The sequence below is a fragment of the Papaver somniferum genome, chromosome 3, assembly GCF_003573695.1.
Source record: "Papaver somniferum cultivar HN1 chromosome 3, ASM357369v1, whole genome shotgun sequence".
Taxonomy (NCBI): Eukaryota; Viridiplantae; Streptophyta; class Magnoliopsida; order Ranunculales; family Papaveraceae; genus Papaver; species Papaver somniferum.
This window is the reverse complement of record NC_039360.1, coordinates 154,680,698-154,704,119: the sequence shown is the minus strand read 5'-3', so window position 1 is coordinate 154,704,119 and position 23,422 is coordinate 154,680,698. Positions and strand designations below refer to the sequence as shown.

At 38.1% G+C, this 23,422-nt stretch overlaps 2 protein-coding genes across 2 annotated transcripts; both read right to left on the bottom strand.

The window, feature by feature from the left end:
* Window positions 1-6,598: 6,598 nt before the first annotated feature.
* LOC113360135 (ATP-dependent DNA helicase PIF7-like) lies at window positions 6,599-7,467 on the bottom strand. The gene is made up of 2 exons (XM_026603678.1): window positions 7,387-7,467; window positions 6,599-7,300 (listed from the first exon to the last, which is right to left on the bottom strand). Exons 1-2 carry the CDS (start codon window positions 7,465-7,467, stop codon window positions 6,599-6,601), a joined length of 783 nt encoding a protein of 260 aa, XP_026459463.1.
* A 12,361-nt stretch (window positions 7,468-19,828) lies between these two features.
* LOC113357713 (protein SHI RELATED SEQUENCE 1-like) lies at window positions 19,829-22,494 on the bottom strand. Its single transcript, XM_026601159.1, has 2 exons — window positions 21,060-22,494; window positions 19,829-20,535 (listed from the first exon to the last, which is right to left on the bottom strand). The coding sequence occupies exons 1-2, from the start codon at window positions 21,658-21,660 to the stop codon at window positions 20,081-20,083; spliced, it is 1,056 nt and encodes a 351-aa protein (XP_026456944.1). The 5' UTR covers window positions 21,661-22,494; the 3' UTR covers window positions 19,829-20,080.
* Between the last annotated feature and the right edge of the window lie 928 nt (window positions 22,495-23,422).

Genomic DNA, 23,422 nt, shown 5'->3' with positions numbered 1-23,422 from the left:
TTGTCCAAAAAAAAAAAAAAAAAAAAACGGAATTCATCAAGTATATAACAAAATTCATTAATTTAATTATTATCTAATTAAATTAAATTAAAATTAACTAAATAAGGGTTGTTTGGTCATTACAAAATTATTTGAGATAAGGGGTTTTTGAAATTACTTATGAGTGACCCGTTTTTGTCTTATTAGGTGACGCCCCAATAATAGCCTTCTAATATTAAGTCCGATGATTTTAAAGAGATTTAATCAAGAGAAGCGTAACGAAGAGAAGCATACCTTGGGAATTCTTCTATGCTCTGCCCTGAAAAAGTGTCTTTGATATAGATGTTATATATAAGCGACCGTGTGTCCTATATATATATAGTTTTCAAAGATCCTCGTTAAGGAATTCATTTTTTCCATAGAATTTAAATTCCATTAATTTTCCCAGTAAGGAAATCAGTGTCCTATAATAACACCAACTACCTATGTTCCATAGAAATCAGTGTTTCCGTATAATTAAAATTCAATTAATTTTCTGAGTAAGGAAATCATTGTCCTGTAATAATTGAATTTGTATTGAATTCCCAATAGGAAAATAGGTGTTCTTTCTAATAGAGTTTATATTATCTTGTTACCTTATTTATCTTTAGGAGATTATCTCCCTTTACTTTGGTTGTAAACACAAAAGATATTATTGGAGTTTTATATATATGGATCCTGGAGAACATAAATCTCCAAGGGAATTATCATCAAATCCAAGATGGTATCAGCCCCTCCACGATCCTACCTCTTCTAAACCATTAAAATCCATGGCAGGTGAAAAGAAATCCGTTCACCCGGCGTTTGCCATCAACAACATCAAGTTTCTGATTCCAGTCATCTTAGATATCAAAGAAGATGAATACTCTTCATGGGTATTTCTCTTCGATCTTCATCTTCAAGCTCACCGATTGTTATTTCTGATTGATGGTTCACCACGACCTACGGATATTGATGCCGATACGGAAAAACAGTTAGATGCTCTTTGTCGTCAATGGATGTTTGCTACCATGACCAAGGATCTCATGCTTACCGTTCTCAAGAAAGGCAAAACTGCAAAGGAGATTTGGGACCATCTCAAAACACTTTTTCAAGACAACAAAGGAAGCCGTGCTGCAAATCTTGAAAGTAAGTTTGTAAATCTCAAGTTTTCTGATTGTGCTAGTGTTGATGATTATTGTGATAAACTTAAATCACTGTCCGATCGATTGAGTGACCTTGAATTTTCGATGAATGACAAACGACTGGTTATCCAACTGGTTAATGGTCTTCCGGAGGAATACAACACCGTGGCTTCCTTCATCCAACAGTCCATGCCCACGTTCGATGCTGCTCGATCTCAACTGCGAACTGAGGAGATTAGGCGCGCCCATCAATCTCTTGCCGCTGCACCCACTGTACTTGCTGCTGCTGCTTCCCAGGATCGCAATTTCCAGCGCTCCTCTCAGCCCAACAATGGCAGACGTAACCCTCGTTCACAGCAGCATGAAAACAGGCGTAACCAAGCCCACCAAGGATCTTGCCCAACCAATAGAACCTCCTCAGGCCCACCTTTGCTACCAACTCCACCAGGCCCACGCCCTGTTTTTCCACCAGCATGCCCACAATACTGGCCACCTTATTGGGCCATTCCTCCATGCCCCTACCCAACTACACCTTACTGGCAGCCATCTCAACGGCCTCCGACGGTAAATCAGCGACAGGCCAGCTACCGTGGGCGCTCTCCTGGACGTAATCACGGCCAAGCCTACATTACTCCATCAACGGAACTTCTACAGCCCACAGACATCTCTGAGGCATATAGCTCTCTGCATTTACAACCACCGGATGATGCTTTTTATATGGACACTGGTGCTACCTCGCACCTCACTGCTGATCCAGGTACTTTACATAAAATTTTCAATTCTAGCAATGTACGGTCTATTTTAGTTGGAAATGGCAATAGTATTCCAGTTACCGCTAGTGGCACTAAGTTCATAACTCTTCCTTCTCGTACTCTTCAACTCAAAAATACCCTTGTTGTTCCTGACATTATCAAAAACTTGGTTTCCGTTCGTAAATTCACCACTGATAATCATGTGTCTGTTGAGTTTGATCCCTCTGGTTTTTCTGTGAAGGATCTGAGTTCGAGGAAAGTTATCCTTCGATGCAATAGTTCCGGGGAGCTCTACCCTATCACCAACTCTGCCGTACCAACACAAATATCGTCCCAGCCTTCTCCCATTTCTCTTGCTGTTTGCTCGCCAGATATATGGCATAATCGTCTCGGTAACCCCGGCAAGGCTGTTTTAGATGCTCTTCGTACCAATAATTCTATTCATTGTAATAAAAATCAACATTCTAAACTTTATCATTCATGTCAAGTTAGTAAAAATGTTAGATTAACTTTTTATGAATCCAATTCCCATACTTTTGCTCCTTTTGATATCATTCACAGTGATTTATGGACATCTCCATTACATGTTGATACCGGTTTTCGCTATTATCTTATCTTGTTGGATGATTTCACCAACTATCTATGGGTTTATCCTTTAAAATTCAAATCCCAAGTCTACGACAAATTTTTGGAATTTCGCTCTCTTGTTCAAACCCAATTTGAGCGTCAAATTAAAAGTTTTCAATGCGACATGGGACGTGAATTTGACAACTCTTCCTTTCACAACTTTGCTCGTAATAATGGTCTTGTTTTTCGCTTCTCTTGCCCCCACACTTCCTCTCAAAATAGCAAGGCCGAACGCATGATACGCCGTGTCAATGATATCACCCGCACCCTTATGTCCCATGCATCTATTCCACCAAAATTTTGGGCCTATTCACTTCTTATGGCTGTCTATCTTCATAACATTCTACCCACAAAAATCCTACATTTTTCATCTCCCGTATCTATTCTCTATCAACGCCAACCAACTTATGACCATCTCCGTACCTTTGGTTGTCTTTGCTATCCAAATCTCTCCTCCACAACTCCTCACAAACTTGCCCCTCGATCCACTAGATGTGTCTTCCTTGGTTTTCCTCCCAACCAACGTGGATACCGCTGCCTTGATCTTACCACAAACAAAATCATCATTTCCCGTCATGTAACTTTTGACGAGAATGTCTTCCCCTTCAGTGATCCTCCACCACTTGTATCCGAAAATGAATCTTCTCCTTCTCCCCTTCATTCCCCTCACATTTCCTACAATCATACTGTCAACTCCGTCCCTCCGGCCCAACATCTCAACAACTCTTCCCCTCCGGACCAACTTCCCTACACACCACCTCACAGACGTCTTAAACTCCTTCCCTCCGACCCAACAACTCAGCGTTTGTCTTCTTCCCCTTCAACTTCCTCTTTATCTCCTTCGCCCACTGAACACATTACTTCGTCCATTGAACCTCCTGCAACTCTTCCCCTTCTTCCAACAACTCCGTCCACTGGTCCCCCTTCACTTCTGCCACCTCTTGCTTCCACTGATCAGCGTCCCACTCCCTCCACTCCAAATTCCTCTTCTAAAGCACAGCGTCCTTCGGTCCCTTCTACAGAACAACGTCCCACTCTCTCCACTCCAACTACCGATACCAATACAGTATCACCATCAGCCACAGATCCTTCGGCCCCTACCATCCCTACAGCTCCTTCTCGACCTACCACTCGTGCCTCCCGTGGTATTTTCCGCCCTATAAATCGTCTCAACCTTCATATCCAAACCTCTCCCTCTATCTCTCCTCTTCCTCGCTCTCACTTGTATGCCCTTAGGGACGTTAACTGGAATCCTGCCATGCATGACGAGTACAATGCTATGTTGAAAACTAACACCTGGGAACTTGTACCACGACCACGTGATGCTCATGTTATTCGTTCCATGTGGTTGTTTCGTCATAAATATAATGCTGATGGATCATTACAGCGACACAAGGCTCGTCTTGTTGCAAATGGCAAATCTCAACAAGTTGGAGTTGACTGTTTTGAAACGTTTAGCCCGGTTGTCAAACCTGCTACTATTCGTACTGTTCTCACCATTGCTACATCACGGTCTTGGCCCATACATCAGCTGGATGTCAAGAATGCTTTTCTTCATGGAGATCTAACCGAGACAGTATATATGCATCAGCCTCCGGGATTTGTTGACCCTGATCACCCGGACTACGTATGTAAATTGCGTAAATCACTTTATGGCCTCAAGCAGGCTCCCCGGGCGTGGTTTCAGAGATTTTCCAAGTTCATCATAAGTTGTGGTTTCCGCGGCAGTGTATGTGATCAATCACTTTTTGTTTATCAATCAGGGTCCGAAACAGCATACCTACTTTTATACGTTGATGACATTATTTTGACTGCCTCTACTGATGCTCTCCTATGCCGCTTCATTGATTTGATGAAGAGAGAATTTGCAATGTCTGACCTTGGTCCTCTACATCATTTTTTGGGCATCACTGTTACTCGTTCATCCTATGGATTATTTTTGTCTCAATCTTTATATGCACAGGACATCATTGCGCGTGCCTCTATGAAAAAATGTAATCCAGTGACTACTCCGGTCGACACAGATTCCAAGCTCAGTGCCACCTCTGGCCCAGCTGTTTCGGATCCCACTTTATACAGAAGCCTAGCAGGTGCTCTGCAGTACCTAACTTTTACTCGGCCAGATATTGCATACGCAGTTCAGCAGGTATGTCTATTTATGCATGACCCCCGTAAGCCCCACATGCATGCTCTCAAGCGAATCATTCGCTATCTACAGGGCACCACCCACCACGGACTCTTTCTATCGGTTTCCACTATTTCTGGCCTAACTGCATACTCTGATGCTGACTGGGCGGGTTGTCCTGACTCTCGACGATCGACATCTGGTTTTTGTGTCTTTCTTGGTGACAATCTCATCTCCTGGTCCTCCAAGCGACAAGCAACAGTCTCTAGATCCAGTGCTGAAGCTGAATACCGTGGAGTAGCAAACGCGGTTGCTGAGACAACATGGCTTCGCAACCTTCTTCTAGAGCTCCGACTACCTCTACGACGTGCTACCATTGTTTACTGTGACAATGTCAGTGCGATATATATGTCTGGAGATCATGTTCAACATTAACGCACCAAACATGTGGAAATTGATATACATTTTGTTCGTGAACGAGTTCGTATTGGTGCCATTCAAGTCTTACACGTCCCCTCTGAGAACTAGTATGCTGACATCTTCACCAAAGGGCTTCCTCGACAATTATTTGTTCGTTTTCGTTCTAGTCTCAGCGTTTGTTCCTCTCCCGCTCAGACTAAGGAGGTGTAATAGAGTTTATATTATCTTGTTACCTTATTTATCTTTAGGAGATTATCTCCCTTTACTTTGATTGTAAACACAAAAGATATTATTGGAGTTTTATATATATGGATCCTGGAGAACATAAATCTCCAAGGGAATTATCATCAAATCCAAGACTTTCCATAGATTTCAATTTTTATTGAATTCCCAATAAGGAAATCGGTGTTCTGGAATAACTAAACTTGTATTAGCTTTCCTAAATCCATTCTAACTCTTTTTTTTTTTACCGACTGCCTGAGACAATACACCCGAGTGTACTTGGATTTGTGCATTCCGGCTTGGATTGCTGCGCATTGGTGATAAACCATCTTTTGACGTAACCATAATTTGAGTTACTACAACAACTTCATGTTATATTCATATATCGACTGAGCACGTAGTACATGTTATATTCCGCATGTGTTTTATCTACTACTACAGTTTCTCAGTTACTACGTTCTTGATATAATTTCTCAGTATCTTCTCTTCCCAGGAATGATATCATTGTTTACCTTTTTAATGCCTGGAAAGATGTTTTTCAGCTTGTTTTCATCCGGGACATTATGAGAGTCTTTTCGTGCTTGCAATAACTCACACCTGATTAACTATTTCTCTAGACATTTGTTTAATGTTAGTGCACGCACCGGTCTCACCTAAGATTCACCCTGGAGAATGAGCTATATAAGTTTGTATTCAAACAGTAGTTCGATCTTTACTACTTACTCCAGAAGTACTCATCTCAGACTAAATTGAATAGACTTCAGAAACACATACGATAACCGGGTAATTTATTAGCATAAATGATTATTTGAGATACTGTATTTTAGTAATTTGGTTTTTAAACCATCGCCATTCTAACATTACAATAAACTTGGTTTCAGTTATTCTTAAGCAAACTTGGTTCAGAAGAGTTAAGCATCAACCTGTGTTAAGCATTATCCTGTGGTATCAAAAACCCAATTTTGTTGAGTCTTGAAGTTAAGCACATCCACTTCTTCCTGTAGAGGCGCTGAGACACAATTTAAGAAAACCCAGACACAATTCATATATATATATATATATATATATATATATATATATGTTTTAAAAATAAATACCAATTTGAAACATGACATACGTCAAAAATATAAGGTCTTCTAACAGTATACTCTCTGATAGAAAGGATGACTTTAAAATTTAAATTTTCTTCTCTTGCTGTAGGTTCCTGTAATACCTTCTCAAAATGGATTGATCTATCCATACTATCTACTCCATCGCAGTCAATGTGATTTTAGCAGTTCTGCAATAAAACCTCAGGGTAGACAACATTTTCAACGCACATTTATTCTCCTTGCGGCAGTGCATCTTGACAATGCCACGTAAAGTTGTCCGTGGCTAAACACTGGAGTGCGGAGGTCAATTCCAACGTATTTCACGGATTGTCCTTGTGATTTGTTGATTGTCATGGCATAAGCAGGACAGATGGGAAACTGATGCCTTGTCAGGTTGATATTCATCTCCGTTGCCGTCGGCTTGAAATTTATTCTTGGGATGAAAACAATCTCACCTGCTTTATCACCTGTCAAAATCTTGGCTTCTATCACGTGTTGTCCGCACCTAGTGACCAACAACCTAGTACCATTACAAAGACCTTCCGAGGGTGCTAGGTTTCTCAGGACCATGATTGGACATCCAACCTTTATTTCCAGCTTGAACCTAGGCATTCCGGGTGGGTTTAAATTTTGCAGGAATTCGCTATTAAGTCGCTGAGTATTGCCAGCATCATCTGCATTAAGTTTGTCTGCAGCTAGGTATGTGTACATATCCCCATCTAAGGCATTCATAGCTGCTGCATTTATCTTGTGTACATCCTCATTGGGTGCTGATAGTATCACCCGTTCAGTGAAGCGTTCTGAAGAAACCCTTTCTTTTGTTTCCAGCCATGGATACAGACTGTTTATTAATCCATCCATATCTTTGCACCTAGTTACCGACGGAGGTAAATCAACATCTTCCTTTGGATCATCACCAATCTATCATATTCAGCACGCACATATTAGTACTATATGTAATAAAAAATGAAACAAATGTATAAAAGTAACGTTACGAAGATCCCTACCTCAGTCAGGTATTTTGCAAAAGCCACATTTTCCGGTTCAAGTGCATCCAAACGCATATTCTGATGAAGTGACAGGACCATCACATCATTCCAAAGCAATGATCTCCTTAGGCACGCCCCAACAACCTGTTCATGACAGCTACCGGGTACTACAGACAATGTTTATCGGAAGTCTCCGCCTATAACAACGGTAATTCCACCGAATGGTCTTTCCTTATTCCCAATATCACGCAGTGTTCGATCAACTGCTTCAACGCAGAACCTATGTTGCATTAGTTTTACCTGTTTAAGGAGTTTAGACTGTGGATCCTGTTTGTCAATCCCACAAACACTGGTCTCATTTATTTCTATGGGTATTCTAAACGTCGAATGTGCTGCGCGACCTCCCACCAAAATAAGTGAAGCAATTCCAGACGAATCAGCGGTCAAAACAATGTGTCCATCCCTGCGGCAGCTCGATGCCAATGTGTTATATAGGAATGTCTTACTACTTCCCGCAATGCCGTTGAGAAAGAACAGTTTTCCATCACCATTCTTCACGGAATTAATTACTGAATTGTACGCTGACAATTGAGTTGAATTCAACTTTTTAATGTTTTTATCAACCTCGGAACTACATACTGCGAGTTGGAGCCACCGATGCTCCCATATAAACTTGTCACCAACCTCATCACTCCAAGTCAGTTGTGGCCTTGGCATATCTTCAAAATCTTCAAGAGATTTGCCAGATTCACGCAACTGATTATCCAACAGGTACAATCCATAATCAAGTACCTGCTCATCAGTTGGCTTACGAATATTATACTTCACATGAATTTTGAAATGTAGATAATCACATATTCTCAACCCAAACTTTGACCACAGAACATCTGGTTGAGTTGGATTGCAGTCACAAAGAATTATTTTGAAAAGTTTTCTTAATTGCACTCTAGTTTTCATTACCACTGCTTCTTCTAGACTCTTAAACCATTCCCTGTCATCTCCTAAACTCCCTAGCGCGATGCATGCTGCTTTGAATGTACGGTGTTGTTTTCTAACATTGCCATCCGCAACTGTTTTCAGGTCATCGAAAGAACTTGCACCAGCAACAACGGTTAGTAATAAACGCAGGTAATACAATTCACCTGCATTAGGGCTTACCCAGTACATCCTTTCTATAGCAAAACCCCGCTTCCTTGTTGTCCAATTTATTCCTTTATTCCACCTAAAATGCTGGGGAAAATCTTGGTAGGTATATGCTTTTGTTGTAGGATTGTTACAATAGTACTCAAAATATGCCATCAATGTTGACTTATATTTCTCCGCAGCAGTACTACTGTATCTATTGGGTTATTTGGATCGTACACAAATCTCTGTTGACCGGGAAGATGAATAGCCAGTCGAACAACATTAGGTTCTTCTTCATGCATCCAGTTACCATATAAACGCCATGCGGCCTCAGGTAGACCAATATATCTTGCATCAATGCAGTGTTGCACCTCGTCACATTCACCGACAATTAATGTTGCGCGATCGTGGCCTTTATAGATATATTTGTGTATATATTTAACAGCTCTAACACCACCACATACCTCAACATTAATGTGGCAATTGAACATCCTGGACAAATAAGGGTTGTACGGTACAACATTTGTGTTATTTGCTTTGAATCCTTTGCGGATAATCACCTCTTTACTATCATCGCGTCGACGATAGATTGGATACCCTCCTTCATCCAAACTTGTTCTCTTTGAATTTTCTTTTGGATAACCTCTGCTGCATCTTCCATTTTTCATGCACATGGAATCCGGGCCACATGGTCCATGTACCATGCACTTTCTAACCGTCTCAAACAAAACTGGATCAGTTTCTTCGTCTGGAAACTCCGCAGAAACAAACTTGTCGACTTGTTCAATGGTGTGAATTTTTTCAGGGCCATCCAAGAATATAAGAGTGTGCATATGGGGTAAACCACGCTTTTGAAATTCGATCGTGTGAACATGCACAACAACTGTTCCAAACACATTTCCTTTTTTGATTTCTTTCATCAATGCAACTCTCTTCATCTCGAAGACACGGGCTATGAGATCAGGGCGATCCGAAGCATATTGACGGGATAATAGTGCATCCTGTATTTCTGGCCAGCGAGGATTTGCAGTCATTGTTAGGAAGATATCTGGATGATGATGAAACCGTGTAATGGCCATTGAATCCTGGTAGATCTCAGACATGTACCTAGGACCGCCAATAAAAGTTGATGGACAAACAAATGGCTTTCCCCCGTCTTTGGGTGACACTCCAGAGTCCTTCGATGCCTTTATATGGTTGTAAGAATCTCCTCGCAACTTTTCCTGAATTTTCTTAAGGAAATACAGATTTTTTTGCTCGGTGGATGCCCAGGCATCTACCAAGTATTCCTGAAAAATCTTTTTTCCCCTCAAGATCGTAGAGTACTCGTTTGGACGCTAAAAGAGGCGTAAACTGTGAAATTGTTTCAAAGTTGATCGTTTCTTAGTGTGTTTACCTGTTTTCGGATTCAACTGCTTCATCTATGTATGCCAACCCATTTCTCCATAGGGAAATAACAAAACATAATGCAGGGGCGGGTACGCAGGGTGACATTCAGAATTACGTTCAAGTGCATTACCTGCTTTCAGATATAGTATGATATCCAGGAAACTAGGTTTCTCAGAACATTCACCAGGTAGTATCATGGAAACTTCGTCAGTCGTTGGCAAATTGTAACGCCTTTCATCCGTGCTTTTTTTGTAGTGCATGATTACCTTAACATCTTGCTCTTCGGGACTTACATTACCAAGTATCTCGTGTGCATGTTAATACTTACCGCATAGTTCATTATACTTTGTAAGCATATTCTGAATTTTTTTGAGAATATCTCTATTAAGATTGCGATTTCGGTAAGCACGAACAGTCAGGGCTAGGTCAGGATCGTATAGATATAACTGAAAATAAATTGGGTCTTTTCCTTCATCGGGTAGCGACGATCATGTTCTGTGACGAAGTTCACCGTGTATGGCAAAGCTACGCGGACCCCTACCTTTCAGAGCTATGTTATCCAGTTTACAACCAAGGCTTGTAAAAGCATTTGAAGAATTATACTGACGTATGTTTTCACAGAAATATCTTGATTCGGCATCATCTCCGTCCAATAAAACCATCAGTTCCTCCGGAGGTTCAAGAAGCATAGGAAGTATAACTTTTCCATCATGACAACATTTGGTAAATTCTGGTTTCTTCTTGGTTGATGTAGACTTCTTCTCATCCATCCAATGCAGTGCTCCACACATTGGGCACTCAATATCCATTTTACCAAGATAATGACGAACACATAAGAACTGATCTACCTTCTGACTTTGTAATTGTTGTGCATCCATATCGTCTTCATCATCTGACGAACTACAGAATTCATCCAGACCATCTGATGAAAAACCTTCGTCAGCAGCTGGTCTGTACACACCATTCAAATACATAAAGTTAATAGAATCCTTACATTTACGAATACAAACAGACTATTTGCGTTCTTACATTTGAATGCAGGTTGAATCCACGCCCGGATCTGCACTACCAACTCCATCTGAGATGTTTGAATTCGTCTGTAGTTTGGAGTACAATTAAACAGCCATAATCTACTCCCTAATATAGATTAAGAAGATATAAGATTCCATAATGCTTATTTTTCTAAGAGATTGTTACCTGTTTTCTCACTGTAATTTCAGAGACATTATTTGAACAGCATGTGTGTGAACGTTTAAGTCTTGGGACCTGCAATATAAGCATTAAAATTTTCACATAAACCCTCACTTCAAGGTCTCTAGCATCCAAATAAAACTCACTTCATTCTCCCGGTCCATAAACCCTCATGCCACCGTGAAATTTTGTTTGTCGGAAATGTGGCAAGCAATGTTTAACAACGACATGTTGTACTTGTTGGTCTTATACGTACAATCTATTAACAAAACTTGATAAAAACATTGGGCCAACTTGATCATATTCGGATGTGCCAAGAAAATACGATTCACTTCGCCTTCCAATACCTGCTTCCTCATTGTGTATCCATGTTGATCGGCTAACAACTGAGATTGTCCCATAAGTGCTCTACCGTCTCATTCCCTCCTCCTAAAGGCTGCTCTTGCTGCGTAAATTTGCCTCAAAGTGGACAAGTTATTCTTATCATCCTCCTTAATCTTCCTAAGGATGTCACTCCGTTTACACGCTTTCATCGACCTTACTGTTTCCAATTGATGTGGTTTCTACCCACAAACGACAACGTGTCCAATAAGAGAATCTGGATCATCATAATTATGACCCATTCATCACTTTATAGAGCCTGTATACCTTACAATTGGATCTATTAACTATAATCTTAAACGGGCATCCAAACTTCTTTGATTTAGTAACATATTCCCTTGTCGTCTTCTTCAAGTATGGTATGTCCTTTGCCGAGTGACTTTCTTGTGTTCCACCTCTCTCACAAAAAAGTTCCGAACGATCATGAGTTGAACGACGGCCTAAAACTAATGCGCATTTGATCTCTATGCCATTGTCTATAAACTATTGTTTTGCATCATTCCTTTCTTTCCATTCCAAATCAATGAAATAGTGGGCAGAGGTATCAGGACCCAGCAGAGATACAGGTTTGGGATGATCTTCGTCGAACGTCGCAACAATCTACAACATATATCGATAAGTTGATGATTTATGATCGGTTTATGTGTCACAGTCGAGACAATCGATTAAGAGGAATCGGATTATACATGCAATTATAAAGTCTGATTAAGGGACTTGATGATTTCAGGGGGGAAATTTCAAAGTTCACAATCGGTTCACGTTGCATAACATGTAATCCGATTTATGCCCTCTTTTTTACTGAGACATTTCATCTTCACAATCGGATTACATATATACGTAAATGAACCGATCGTGAACTTCGTGTAATTTACGTGAACATCCAAGTGAAGGAATCCGCATATGTACATCACCAACAAAAACCGATTTTCGTCACGTACCTATCGCGCCAAAAATTTACTACAATCGGATTATATGGTGATGAACAACGACCGATTATTGTACCCCATTTGGGGATTTTACCCAGAATCAGTTTAAGTGGTCATATCGAATAAACCGATTCTGGGAATTTTTTTTTTGAATTTCTTTCCCTTTTTGTATCTCAATGGGTTCAGAAACCACATGTTTCTATCGATCATCATAGCGTACTTCCACATATCCACTCAGAAGCGATCGTTACAACTCATACCTGCTCATTGGAAGCATTATCACTTTCTTCTTCCCGACGATATTGTTCTTGTGCTTGAATGATATCCTCAAGCATTCTTTGGTTTACATGCTCTTTTTCATTCAACAAATAATCCAAATCGGTAGGATCAAAATCAAGATTATCTGACGCACCCACTTCTTCATCACTACTAGAGTCTTCATTGTCACTATAAAGTTTCATTTTTGTAAAGAAAATCACAAACCCTAGTTTTTTCTTTTTCCCTCTACTTCTTCTTTCCCTCCAAACCTTAGAAGAGGAAATGAACTTGTACTACTCCCTCCGTCCTAGTTTACTTGCTTAAATTGAGCATTTTTTTTGTCCTAGTTTAGTTGCTAAGTTTCATATTTTTCCCATTTTATCCTAATTTACCCCTATGTTGGAATCAGGTTATGGTATTGAGAGTCGTGTAATTCTATTTCCCATGCACATCTTAAATACTCTTCTCTCTATATATCCTTTATTCCTTTCTTCTCCAACTAAAACAATTCTTTTTTGTTTTGAATTCTTAAATACTAGACCAAAAAATTAGATATGTAACTTAATACTAGTTTGGGGGTAATTTTGGATTTTTTTTTCCTCTCTCTACTTTTCTTAATCTGTGTGCAAAATCCATTTTAAGCAAGTAAGAGCATCTCCAATGCTAAGGGTGGAAGTCATCCTATGTGGAGGTCTTATTAATATTTTTTTATTGGGGGTGATTCCTATGTGGCTAAAACAAATGAAAATTTGATATTTTACCTCAACTTTCATCTCCAATGCTAAAGTCTTCTTACACTAAAATCAATTTTGGAAAAGGGTTAAAATTATGGGGAAAAAACATCTTTGAAGTTATCACCCGGCCAATAACAATATTTTCTAATTAAAAGAAATTAATTTTGGAATAAAATATTGATGATGTGTCAATAGACCCAGGGTCATGAAGAAGGTGAAGATATGACTTTCTCCTTTACCCCTTCTTATGAGATGGCATCCTTGTCATGATTTTCATTAACCTTGACCTTAGCATTGGAGATTAATGTTTGGTTAAGAAAGTGTTAAATCCTATTTGTCATGTCTTTTTAAGACCTTCACCCCTAGCATTGGAGATGCTCTAAACTAGGACGGAGGGAGTATAATCCTAACACTATAATCAAACTCAGACACTAATTAATTTAACTAATCATCACTAGTGAATAAGGGCATATTAGTCATTAACATAAATAGATGGATAAGGGGTTTCTAGAGATTACTTTTTAATGACCATTTTTGTTTTTTAGTCATACGCCTCAAATAATCACACTAGGCTCCAAATTAGCATGATTTATAAAAGGGGATACTAGTATTACTTGGGGGTGATACCATTTCATGTAAGACAAATAAATATTAACGGATCCTGGCCGTTGAATCGCTCAATTGGTATCACTCCGCCAAAAGTGGTATCTCTCTTTATCTATCGTGCAAATTAGTCATGTTTTTTCATATACCAAACCGATAATGGTTATATATTTGAAGATTTTGTCCTAAAAATGAGACCACTCCAACCTCTTCTAAAATTTAATTCCAATAAAATAGTAAAATAGGACCACAACCTTAATAGGTGTCAATACACAATTGAAAAACGAAGAATGGTAAACATTTTATCTCCTCAGGTATAACTGTTATACATTTGTGATGAGTTTTAAAATCACAAAATTGGTTAAAAAGATCAAAATCAACAATTCCTACATGAAAAGGACATTTAAATATTGATATTGTTCAAATGGACAATGTAAAAATAGTCAGGATGTAAACAGTTTCATCCTACCCATTTTCAAATATTTTTTCGTATTTTTAATTTACATCGGGATGCATCCAGTTTCATCCTTACTATCTTTTAAGTTTAAGTTAGGATGAATCCAGTTTTATCCTTACTATTTTTTTTTTGTGTCCATTTCACCCATAATAATTTTTACTTGTCCATTTGAACCATATTTTAAAAATATTTGGGACAAATAACTCGTTTTCCGTTTTAAAATCTGACTCTACATGAGAGTAAAGCCCCAAATTACACCTGAAAAAAAGAACGGCCACACTTTTATGTGCCACCTACACCCTGAGCTTCCGTAAGACCCGGTCATAGCTAGGCATGTTATATGTGATTTTTTGTTTTTTTTGAAGCATGCAATAATGTAAAAACCAACTAAATTGTTATTAGACAGTCGCTCAAAAGAATTTATTAATGTAAAAACCAACTAAATTCCTATGTTATATGTGATGGTTGATTTTATTAATGGTGTACAAATTTGTTATCTAGAAAAAATTAAATTCGGAGATTTACATTGATAGAGAGGATCCACTTCCCCTCACATTATATCCCAGTGGAAAAAAGGATCGCCCAACTACCATCCGATATTTGCTTGGTATAAATACGGGAAAGATCGTTGTCAACCAAGCACCACTGATATTATTTTGAAAATAAAAAGTCATGCAACCAATTAGTACTCCAGGTTTGTTCACCCCCGTCAAATGTAAGTAAGAAGAGAAGTTGTAGGGGACAACTACCACTACTAACAGCCACCTAGTACTACTACCCCTGTTATATGTCAGTAATAAAAGAAAAGAAAAGAAAAGAGCGAACCGAAACCCTAAAAACCTATAACTACTAGTAGTAGTCTCTGTTATCTGTTGCTATGCTCTATAGCCTAATCTACTGTCACCCAACAGTGTAAAAGCAAAAAAAGCAGGAAACTCGATCAATGCAGTCAGTCTCTCTCCCATCCAAACAAACTCCAAAGTAGCAGTTCCTAATCTACAGCTACAGGCCAGCCAAACATAACTTGAAAACCTTCAACAAGAATATGTAACTTAGATTTTTCTCTCTGTCTCCAGGAATATAAATGCTGCAAAGTTGTATTATAACTTTTAGGTTTTGCTTTATTACTATTGTATTATTATTATAGGTCTCATGCTAGTATTTAGGTCGTATTTAGTAGCAATGGCATTCTGTTCTGTTAAAGCAGCAAGAAAGCTGCATGTATGTAATGTACTGATATGGTACAAGAGTACTAATTAACAGAATACTAATTGATTTCAATAAAGTGCCCCTAATGGTTGTTGTATGTAGATAAATTCAGATGAGTACTGTTGTAGAGTAGTTGTTGTAGTCTTTAGAGTTTTATGTCTACCTCTGGGCTGGCATTGTTATGAACCCCCCAAATTCTTAGTTTTTTTTTTTTTTTTTTTTTTCTGAAAGAGACAAAAACCATTATGCATATATCTCAGTGACAACTCAATCAAGTTTCAATAATATTGCTTCCAAAGATGAGATTCATTACTATGTAGGACTTTTAGCAGTTCGTACTACTGGGAAAAAAAAATATGTGCAGTTGGGAAAGTTACTGGTTGTTGGTGTGTTGAAGATGTGTAATTTTTCCCGGGAATGAACAGAATAAGAATGAGCAAATTGGAAGAAACAACACAAACTAGTATTACAACACAAGTAACAAGGCATGTTACTGACTACTGAGATCAAAACAATTGAACAAGCAGCGCAAATATGAAAATATCTACAAGGTACTCTCAACCAAATCTGAAATTCATCCTTGTCAGCGCCACTTCAACACAACATGATTCTACTCGATCCACCAGTAACAAAGCCATCCGTGTATGACAAGCTTGCCAATTATACTAAATTATATTCCTTCGTAGCAAAGAGTTCAAGAAATCACACAAGTCATAAGTTCATTGAAGACGTGGTACACCTGAAAAAAATCAAGTTTCTCAATAAGCGTGTGAGCAGACATATTCTTTCTCATATATAAAAACAGTTTCGCTTTCTTTTAACTAGAAAAGTTTCGAGGCATAGCATCTCAATGGAGAATCAAATACAAGTTCTACGCTGCATTTTAAAGAATCACTCACAGAAAAAAAAAAAGATGAGTTAAAAAAAACAAAGTTATTCCACTCCATTTCCATTAATGATTCGTATTTATTTCTCAAGGATGAAAAGAGAAGATGCTTGCATAAACAAATAGTGAATGTATGCTTAAATGGAGCAAACATATCAACCTAAATTTTATTATTCCACCAAATAATTAACTTCAAAAGCTAGACAACCTTAAAATGTGGGTCTGAATCTATATTTTCTGATAGGCATATTATACTATATTCGTAAGAAATTTAGATAGCTTCTCCATAACTTCACCTTTTCTTTCATGAAATTAAGGAACAATATTGCAGTTACTCAACATCCCAATGTCCATTTTAATGTATAATTAAATTCTTTAGATCATTTAGATGAAGGCGCAGATGAAAGGACCTGCCTTAATGGTAAGAGTTTTACTGTGGTAGCTGCAGCTTATGATACTTATGTTAATAATGAACTGATTGTGTTTTCCTATAAACAAGTGTGGAATGCTCGTATCTCCTCGAATGTGTCTTTCTTAGTTTGGACATTGTGTATAAAGGTACGTCAACAAGAGATTATCTCTATCAGGAAACAATCTGGAACTGGAGAGTTGAGAAACTTAAGTCAAGAAAAAAGAAGATTTGGATTCTCTTATCTTTTGCAGTTTGGTAGATTATTTGACAAGAACGAAATAACAGGGGGGCTTCAAGAATAAATATAGGAGCAGCAAGTAATCTATCATTGCAGTTAAGTGCACTATGTTCAATTGGTTGATTCATACTTGGACTTTTGATAATTTCCCTCGTTCAACTTTAATTGAGCTGTTGTACTTTTGTCACCTTGAATGACCTTTTTTTTTAATATATTTTGTTTTTCGCAGTCAAAAATTTCGAATATATGATTAATACAATAATACTAATTAACCTAATATTCGAAAAACTAAATTAAGATGGTGTGTGCATGGATGCACGCTTGAACTTCAAGTATAAGGTACATTGTTAGAATACGGGCATCCAACTCAAAACCAATTGGCAATAAGTGGAGAGGCCCTACGAGATTATAAATCGCAGGATCTTAGATTGCCTAACAATGTGGGACTAATAATCTCAACACGCCCCCTCACGTGTAGCCTCGTTGGGTCTAACACGTGGACAATTAAATCGGGTGACGCGGAGTAAAGGCGCGGTCAAAGACTCGTCGCAAATAGCCTGCTCTGATACCATGTTAGAATACGGGCATCCAACTCAAAACCAATTGGCAATAAGTGGAGAGGCCCGACGAGATTATAAATCGCAGGATCTTAGATTGCCCAACAATGTGGGACTAATAATCTCAACATACATCAAACCGCAAACTATAATTTCCTCTCTTCAAAATTCTCTTCGGAATACTCCGCTTTCCTTAACTGGTGAGAGATGCTAAAACTTGTTACGATATGGAGCTTATAATGCACCCAATTTAGCAGAGTGAAGTTAACATTCCTATTTTCTTTTTCAAGTAAAACGAAGCTGCTTTTTCTTTTGTAACTTCCCCTAGGACTTGAGGAACATCACAACAATATTGATAGGCAACATGCATGAAAATTCCAAATATCAAGATTATCCTGCATAGTTAAGAATCCTTTAGGTAATGTTTTCACTTTTCAGATGAACAACCTACTGCAGTTCTCTTGCGCACTTAATACCGTATGAGCCCACAGTGTTTAAAAATAGTAACAAAACAGTGACATGTACTGATTAGGTTAACATACCTCCATTTATGGGATGAGAATGACACATGTCATAAAAGTATATGCATAAATCTAAGAATCAACCTTTATCTCACCGGCATTGCTATTTTCCCTCTCTGCAAATTGAATGAAAGAAAAATATGCCTATCTAACTATTAACACTACTCTTTGTGCACATAAAATGTACGTATATCACCCAGAAGGTGAGCTATTGGCTTATTTGTCCATACTCCATTTTCAAAGCCAATTCCATTTAAGAGGTAAAATCCGATCCTGATTACCTGGTGAATTTTACCGTAATTAGTTAAGAGGTAAAATCCGATAGCCTGATTACATAGTGACTTTGGATGCAATTAGTATTCTTTAAAGTGTCAACCAAAGTTGTTTTACATAGTTTAACTTGAATGATATCATCACCCAGTAACTTTAATACTACACTACACTAACATCCGATCAAGAATTAAAATCTTCTAATCTTTTTTTTTGAAGGTATCGTCTTATGTATATCACAAGTTATTTAAATACTCAACAACATAGCGGTTGTTCTAATGAATAATTTTTGTTTTCCGGCTAGTTAAAACACTTAAAGGTTTGACAGGGCGATACATAACTCCGGAGCCATTAAGAAAGTCTAAATAAGACTTTTTTTCTTTAGCCTTCTACAGTTCTACCCAAGGACTATGTTGCCTGTTTTTTGTGAAAATAGGACACCGGCACGGAGATGAATTTTTGGGACAAAAAATCTTACATTTTTAAGTGTCATTTTTTTTATAATCTTGACCTGTCGCATCGTAAAGTTCATATCATAGAGGCTTTTAACCGGAAATGAGGTGCAATCAAAAGACCGCTTCAAAATTACGAATAACTGTTAGCAATTAATTAATAAAACAAAAAGCTATCTAATCAATCTGCACTCCCCCATGTTGTCAAGATAATATGACAATTGCTTATAAACAGTAAAAGGAAGTCCCATCTATGAATGTCCTTTTAAGGCAAGAAAAAGAAAAACTTATCTTCAGCATCATTATAATCATCAAATGCTGTTCCATACGTGTGTATACATATGAATGCAGATGATTGTTGAATATGTGATTGTAGAATAAGATAACAAGCCATATTTTTCAACATTGTTGAAACTCTTTTGAAGTTGAAAGCCAATGCATGGAAAGACTTGGCAGAAATGGGGGCAAGCTCTCTTAAATCCCATCATCATCAGTTTATTCATGTATATTATATTACACAAAGTGATGATGATTGATGATGATACACATATATGAACACAAAAAAATATAAAAAACCAAATGATTTTTAGAAACTGATCTAATGGCCCAACAAAGCACGTACAAAAGTTCGGCAGCTTGTCGACCCCAATTTTCAATGAGGCAACAAACGCAGAATCGGGGGAGAATTAAAAAAAAAAAATCGCCTCAAAAGAAAAAAAAAACGTCACTTTAGATAAGTTTAGAGCCAACCACGCACCAAAAACATGCAACCAAACCCCATAAAATCAGAGAAAACTATATACTAATAAGTCCCCTCAAAACTAATGATGAAATGTAGTACTAATATTTCAAAAAAAAAAATGTAGTACTAATTCAAGGATGAATAATTTCATAAATAGTTCACAATTAACACACACAACTCACTGATGTAGTTAATCAGGAGGAGGATTACTAGTTCTACTAACTAACTAACAAACAACAACAATAATAGTAAATTTAGGCAGAGAAACGTGATGATCAAAGATTTTGTTAGAGAAAGAGAGAATGCAAGGAATTCTAGATTGACTGATAAAAATTGGGATTTCTCTTTTGGTTGTGTAGTATTACGATCTTGGGTGGGGAAAGAATTGCGTACCGGCCACGAATGTGTTGAACGGAGTCCCAGGGTACATTGAAGAAGGATCAACAAGTAATGCGGCTGCACCGGAAGTAGTAGCACTACTGCTACTCGGTTGTTGTTGCTGCTGCATATGAGGATGGTTATGTGGTGCCGTAATAAAATTACGGCCTGATGAAGTGATTGCACCACCACCTGTACCAGCACCCCCACTTTCGCTACCACCAGCACCCGAAGTTGATGTTTGGCCGCCATGATGATGTGCGTGATGAGATTCAGGACCTTGATCATACAGAATGCCCTTAAAAACATGACCACCAATATTAACAGCTGTTTGATATGCATATTGTTCTTCAGCTTCGTCCATTGCACTCACTCTTACACATCTAAATGTTGCTGCTGAATTCACTTCTGCTGGAAATACGTTCCCCACTTCTAACCCTAAAATAGATGATCATAAATCCATTCATCATCATCACTAAAATAATTTCATGATAATAAAGAAGAAGAATGATTAAACAAAAGAGAATTTAAGGACAAAGAAAGGGCACACATGATTTGTTTCTTTCTCTAAAACACTAAAACACACTATTGTATGTGGAGTAGTAGTGTATCTGTGAACCTTACCCTGATTGTGAAAAGAACTGAAAAGAAAAAGAAAAAGCTGTTTTCGGGTGACAATTGTAATGTCGGAAATTCGTTTCAACATTACACGCAAACGATATGTGCTTGATTTGTTGTTGTACTACAGCAGTGTAAAATGGTGCAGTTTGTGTGTTGTCATTCATCATTCCCTTTCTATTCTCTAGCTAATGTCATTCTCTTACTCTCACACAGACACACTCTCTCTCACTATCTATCTAACTATCTATCTATCTATCTATTTATCTCTAGATTCTACAGACTGTAAGCAATCAAAGATCATCATCAAAGTTATAAGTGTATGTATGTGTAAGTAGTAGTACCAGTCGTGTTAGTAGCAGGTAAGCGATGAGATTCTCTTGGTCTTTTCGAAGTATTAGTAGTAGAAATATGATCTCTGTCTAAAACTACAACAACTCTTTCATCATCTCTATCACTTCTTCCTCCTTGATGAATGGAAGAAAGTTGCTGCTGTCTTTCTCTTCTTCTAGAAGCAGGAACCCAAGTGCTTTTAACATGAGTAGGGCAATGAAACCCTCTACTTTTACAACAAGTTCTACATCTCATATGTGTACAATCTTTCTTAGCTTGATTTCCACAATCCTGACAACTAGTTGTTCCTCCTCGGTCTCCACTTCCTTCTCCTCCTTGTCTCATCATCATAGTTGTTCCCGCTCTATTCGACAACTCATCTGAGACGTTGGATCTTCTATTACCACTAGCTAGTCCCACTTCTAAAGCTACGGAGGAGGATGCGTATATATTTTGATGCTGGTTGTGTTCTTGCCATAACTCAAAACCCTTGCTGCTGTTGTTGTATGTTGATGAAGGAATTTCTCCACTTCTGTAAAGAAATAATGTTTCTGGTGGGATTTCTTGAGATTGGTTTCTTGCTGATGATCTTCCTAGTGAGAACCCAGCCATTGTTTAGAACAATTAGCTGAGCAAAACCTCAATTTTAAGACAATCAAATCCATATCAGAACTATACCCTCTCTCTTTTCTCTCAGTTTATCAAGAAATGATAGCTGTTACTTGGTTATGGAAGAAAGAAGAAGAATAACAAGGAAATGGATAGATTTGGGGTGTTTGATAGATTTAGTGAATTTAGGTTTTGTTTTTTTTTTCTTGCTGTGCAGTCTACTCTACTGGTCGTAGATGTTCATAGAGAGGTGGTGGGTTTGTTTTGTTTTGTTTGTTTTTTTGTGATTGTGAGTGAGTGCAGGGAGAGAGAGATGGGAATTGGTTTTTGTTTTTACAGCAGCAGCAGCAGCTTTTTTTAGAGAGAGAGAGAGAGGGGAACAAACACACGTCTCTTCTCTTGTGACGATATATGATTTTCTTCTCTTCTTCTACTTTTTTTTTTTTTAACTTGTGTGGATGGGTTTGATTTAGAAATGAGTCTCTTTTCTTGAAAATTCCATTAAATTCAATTCTCTTTTTCTTTCTGTAGGCAGAGCTATAAACATAGAGGCGACATTGAAGACACGGAATTTACAGCCCTACAAGTCGTGCCCTACTCTCTTAATCTCTCTGCAACAGCCGCCATTGACAGCAGCAGCAGCAAACCTCGAAATTAAGTTAAGACAACAAAAAGAAGCAGAGAATACAGAGATGCAAAGAGAGAGAAAGAGAAATAGTAGCAAAATGAAGGAAAACAAAACCCCACCTTATTCACTCTCACTCCCTCTTAACTTTCTCTTTCCTCTGTTTCTTCTTTTTTTCACATTGATTGTGATGATTAATACTACTTGAAACATAATCCGCTTTGTTTTCTTCTCCTTAACCTATCTAATCTAAATCCTAAATCTAATCTATCCGTACTACCTTAATAATTTTATTTAACTAAATTCTAGTACACGAATACGACCCTAATAAAACATTCATATTTTATCTTAATTTAATCAGCATCATCATACTGCTCATGATTCTATACGAGTGTGTGACTTTACCAGCACCTATACTTGTTGTTAATCTAACGGTTTTCTTATCAGCCACGTGATACATTGAAACTCTAGGTTTAATTCTCTTACTATTTTGGAACGCGGTTGGCAATGTGAACTGTTTTTTCCCCTCGTTTGGGTGGTACGTAAAAACTTCCCAGCGGCGCCTATAGCATTCTCTGCGTACGACTCCTCCTCTCCATCTTCCTAAATTTCTTCCTGGCGGCGCCTTTCTACTAGTCGTTGGCTTGTCGAGTGGTGCATAACGGCTAGTTTCGGTCGGAATTTTCTACTGGAATTCATGTCTAAGTTCTAAGTTCCTCTCTGTTCTTTCTCTGGGTGCTTCTCCTCTACCAAATGAATGTTTCCTAACAGATATCCTATCAGTCACGTTTAAATTCTTATACCCTATGTCTGAATCACATGTTTTCACTGATATTCCGGCAACACCTAAATTTGTTAACACTGCTCGACTGACCTGCAATCCGAAAGTTACAATCAACACTGAAATCACTAATGTCTCAATCCTAGTTCAAATCACAGAAGATACAAGTCTGGAAGCTGGAACCCCCCTTCCATGAATATCAAACACCACCTAATTTATATGAGATTGGACTCATGTTACACACAGATATGTCTATGTTCTTCTCTCAACAACAATGATGCTACTTTATCTGATTTATCTGGTACATTTCAATTGGAAGAACACAAACTCCATCACCTCACTACCCCGCAGCAGTTCTT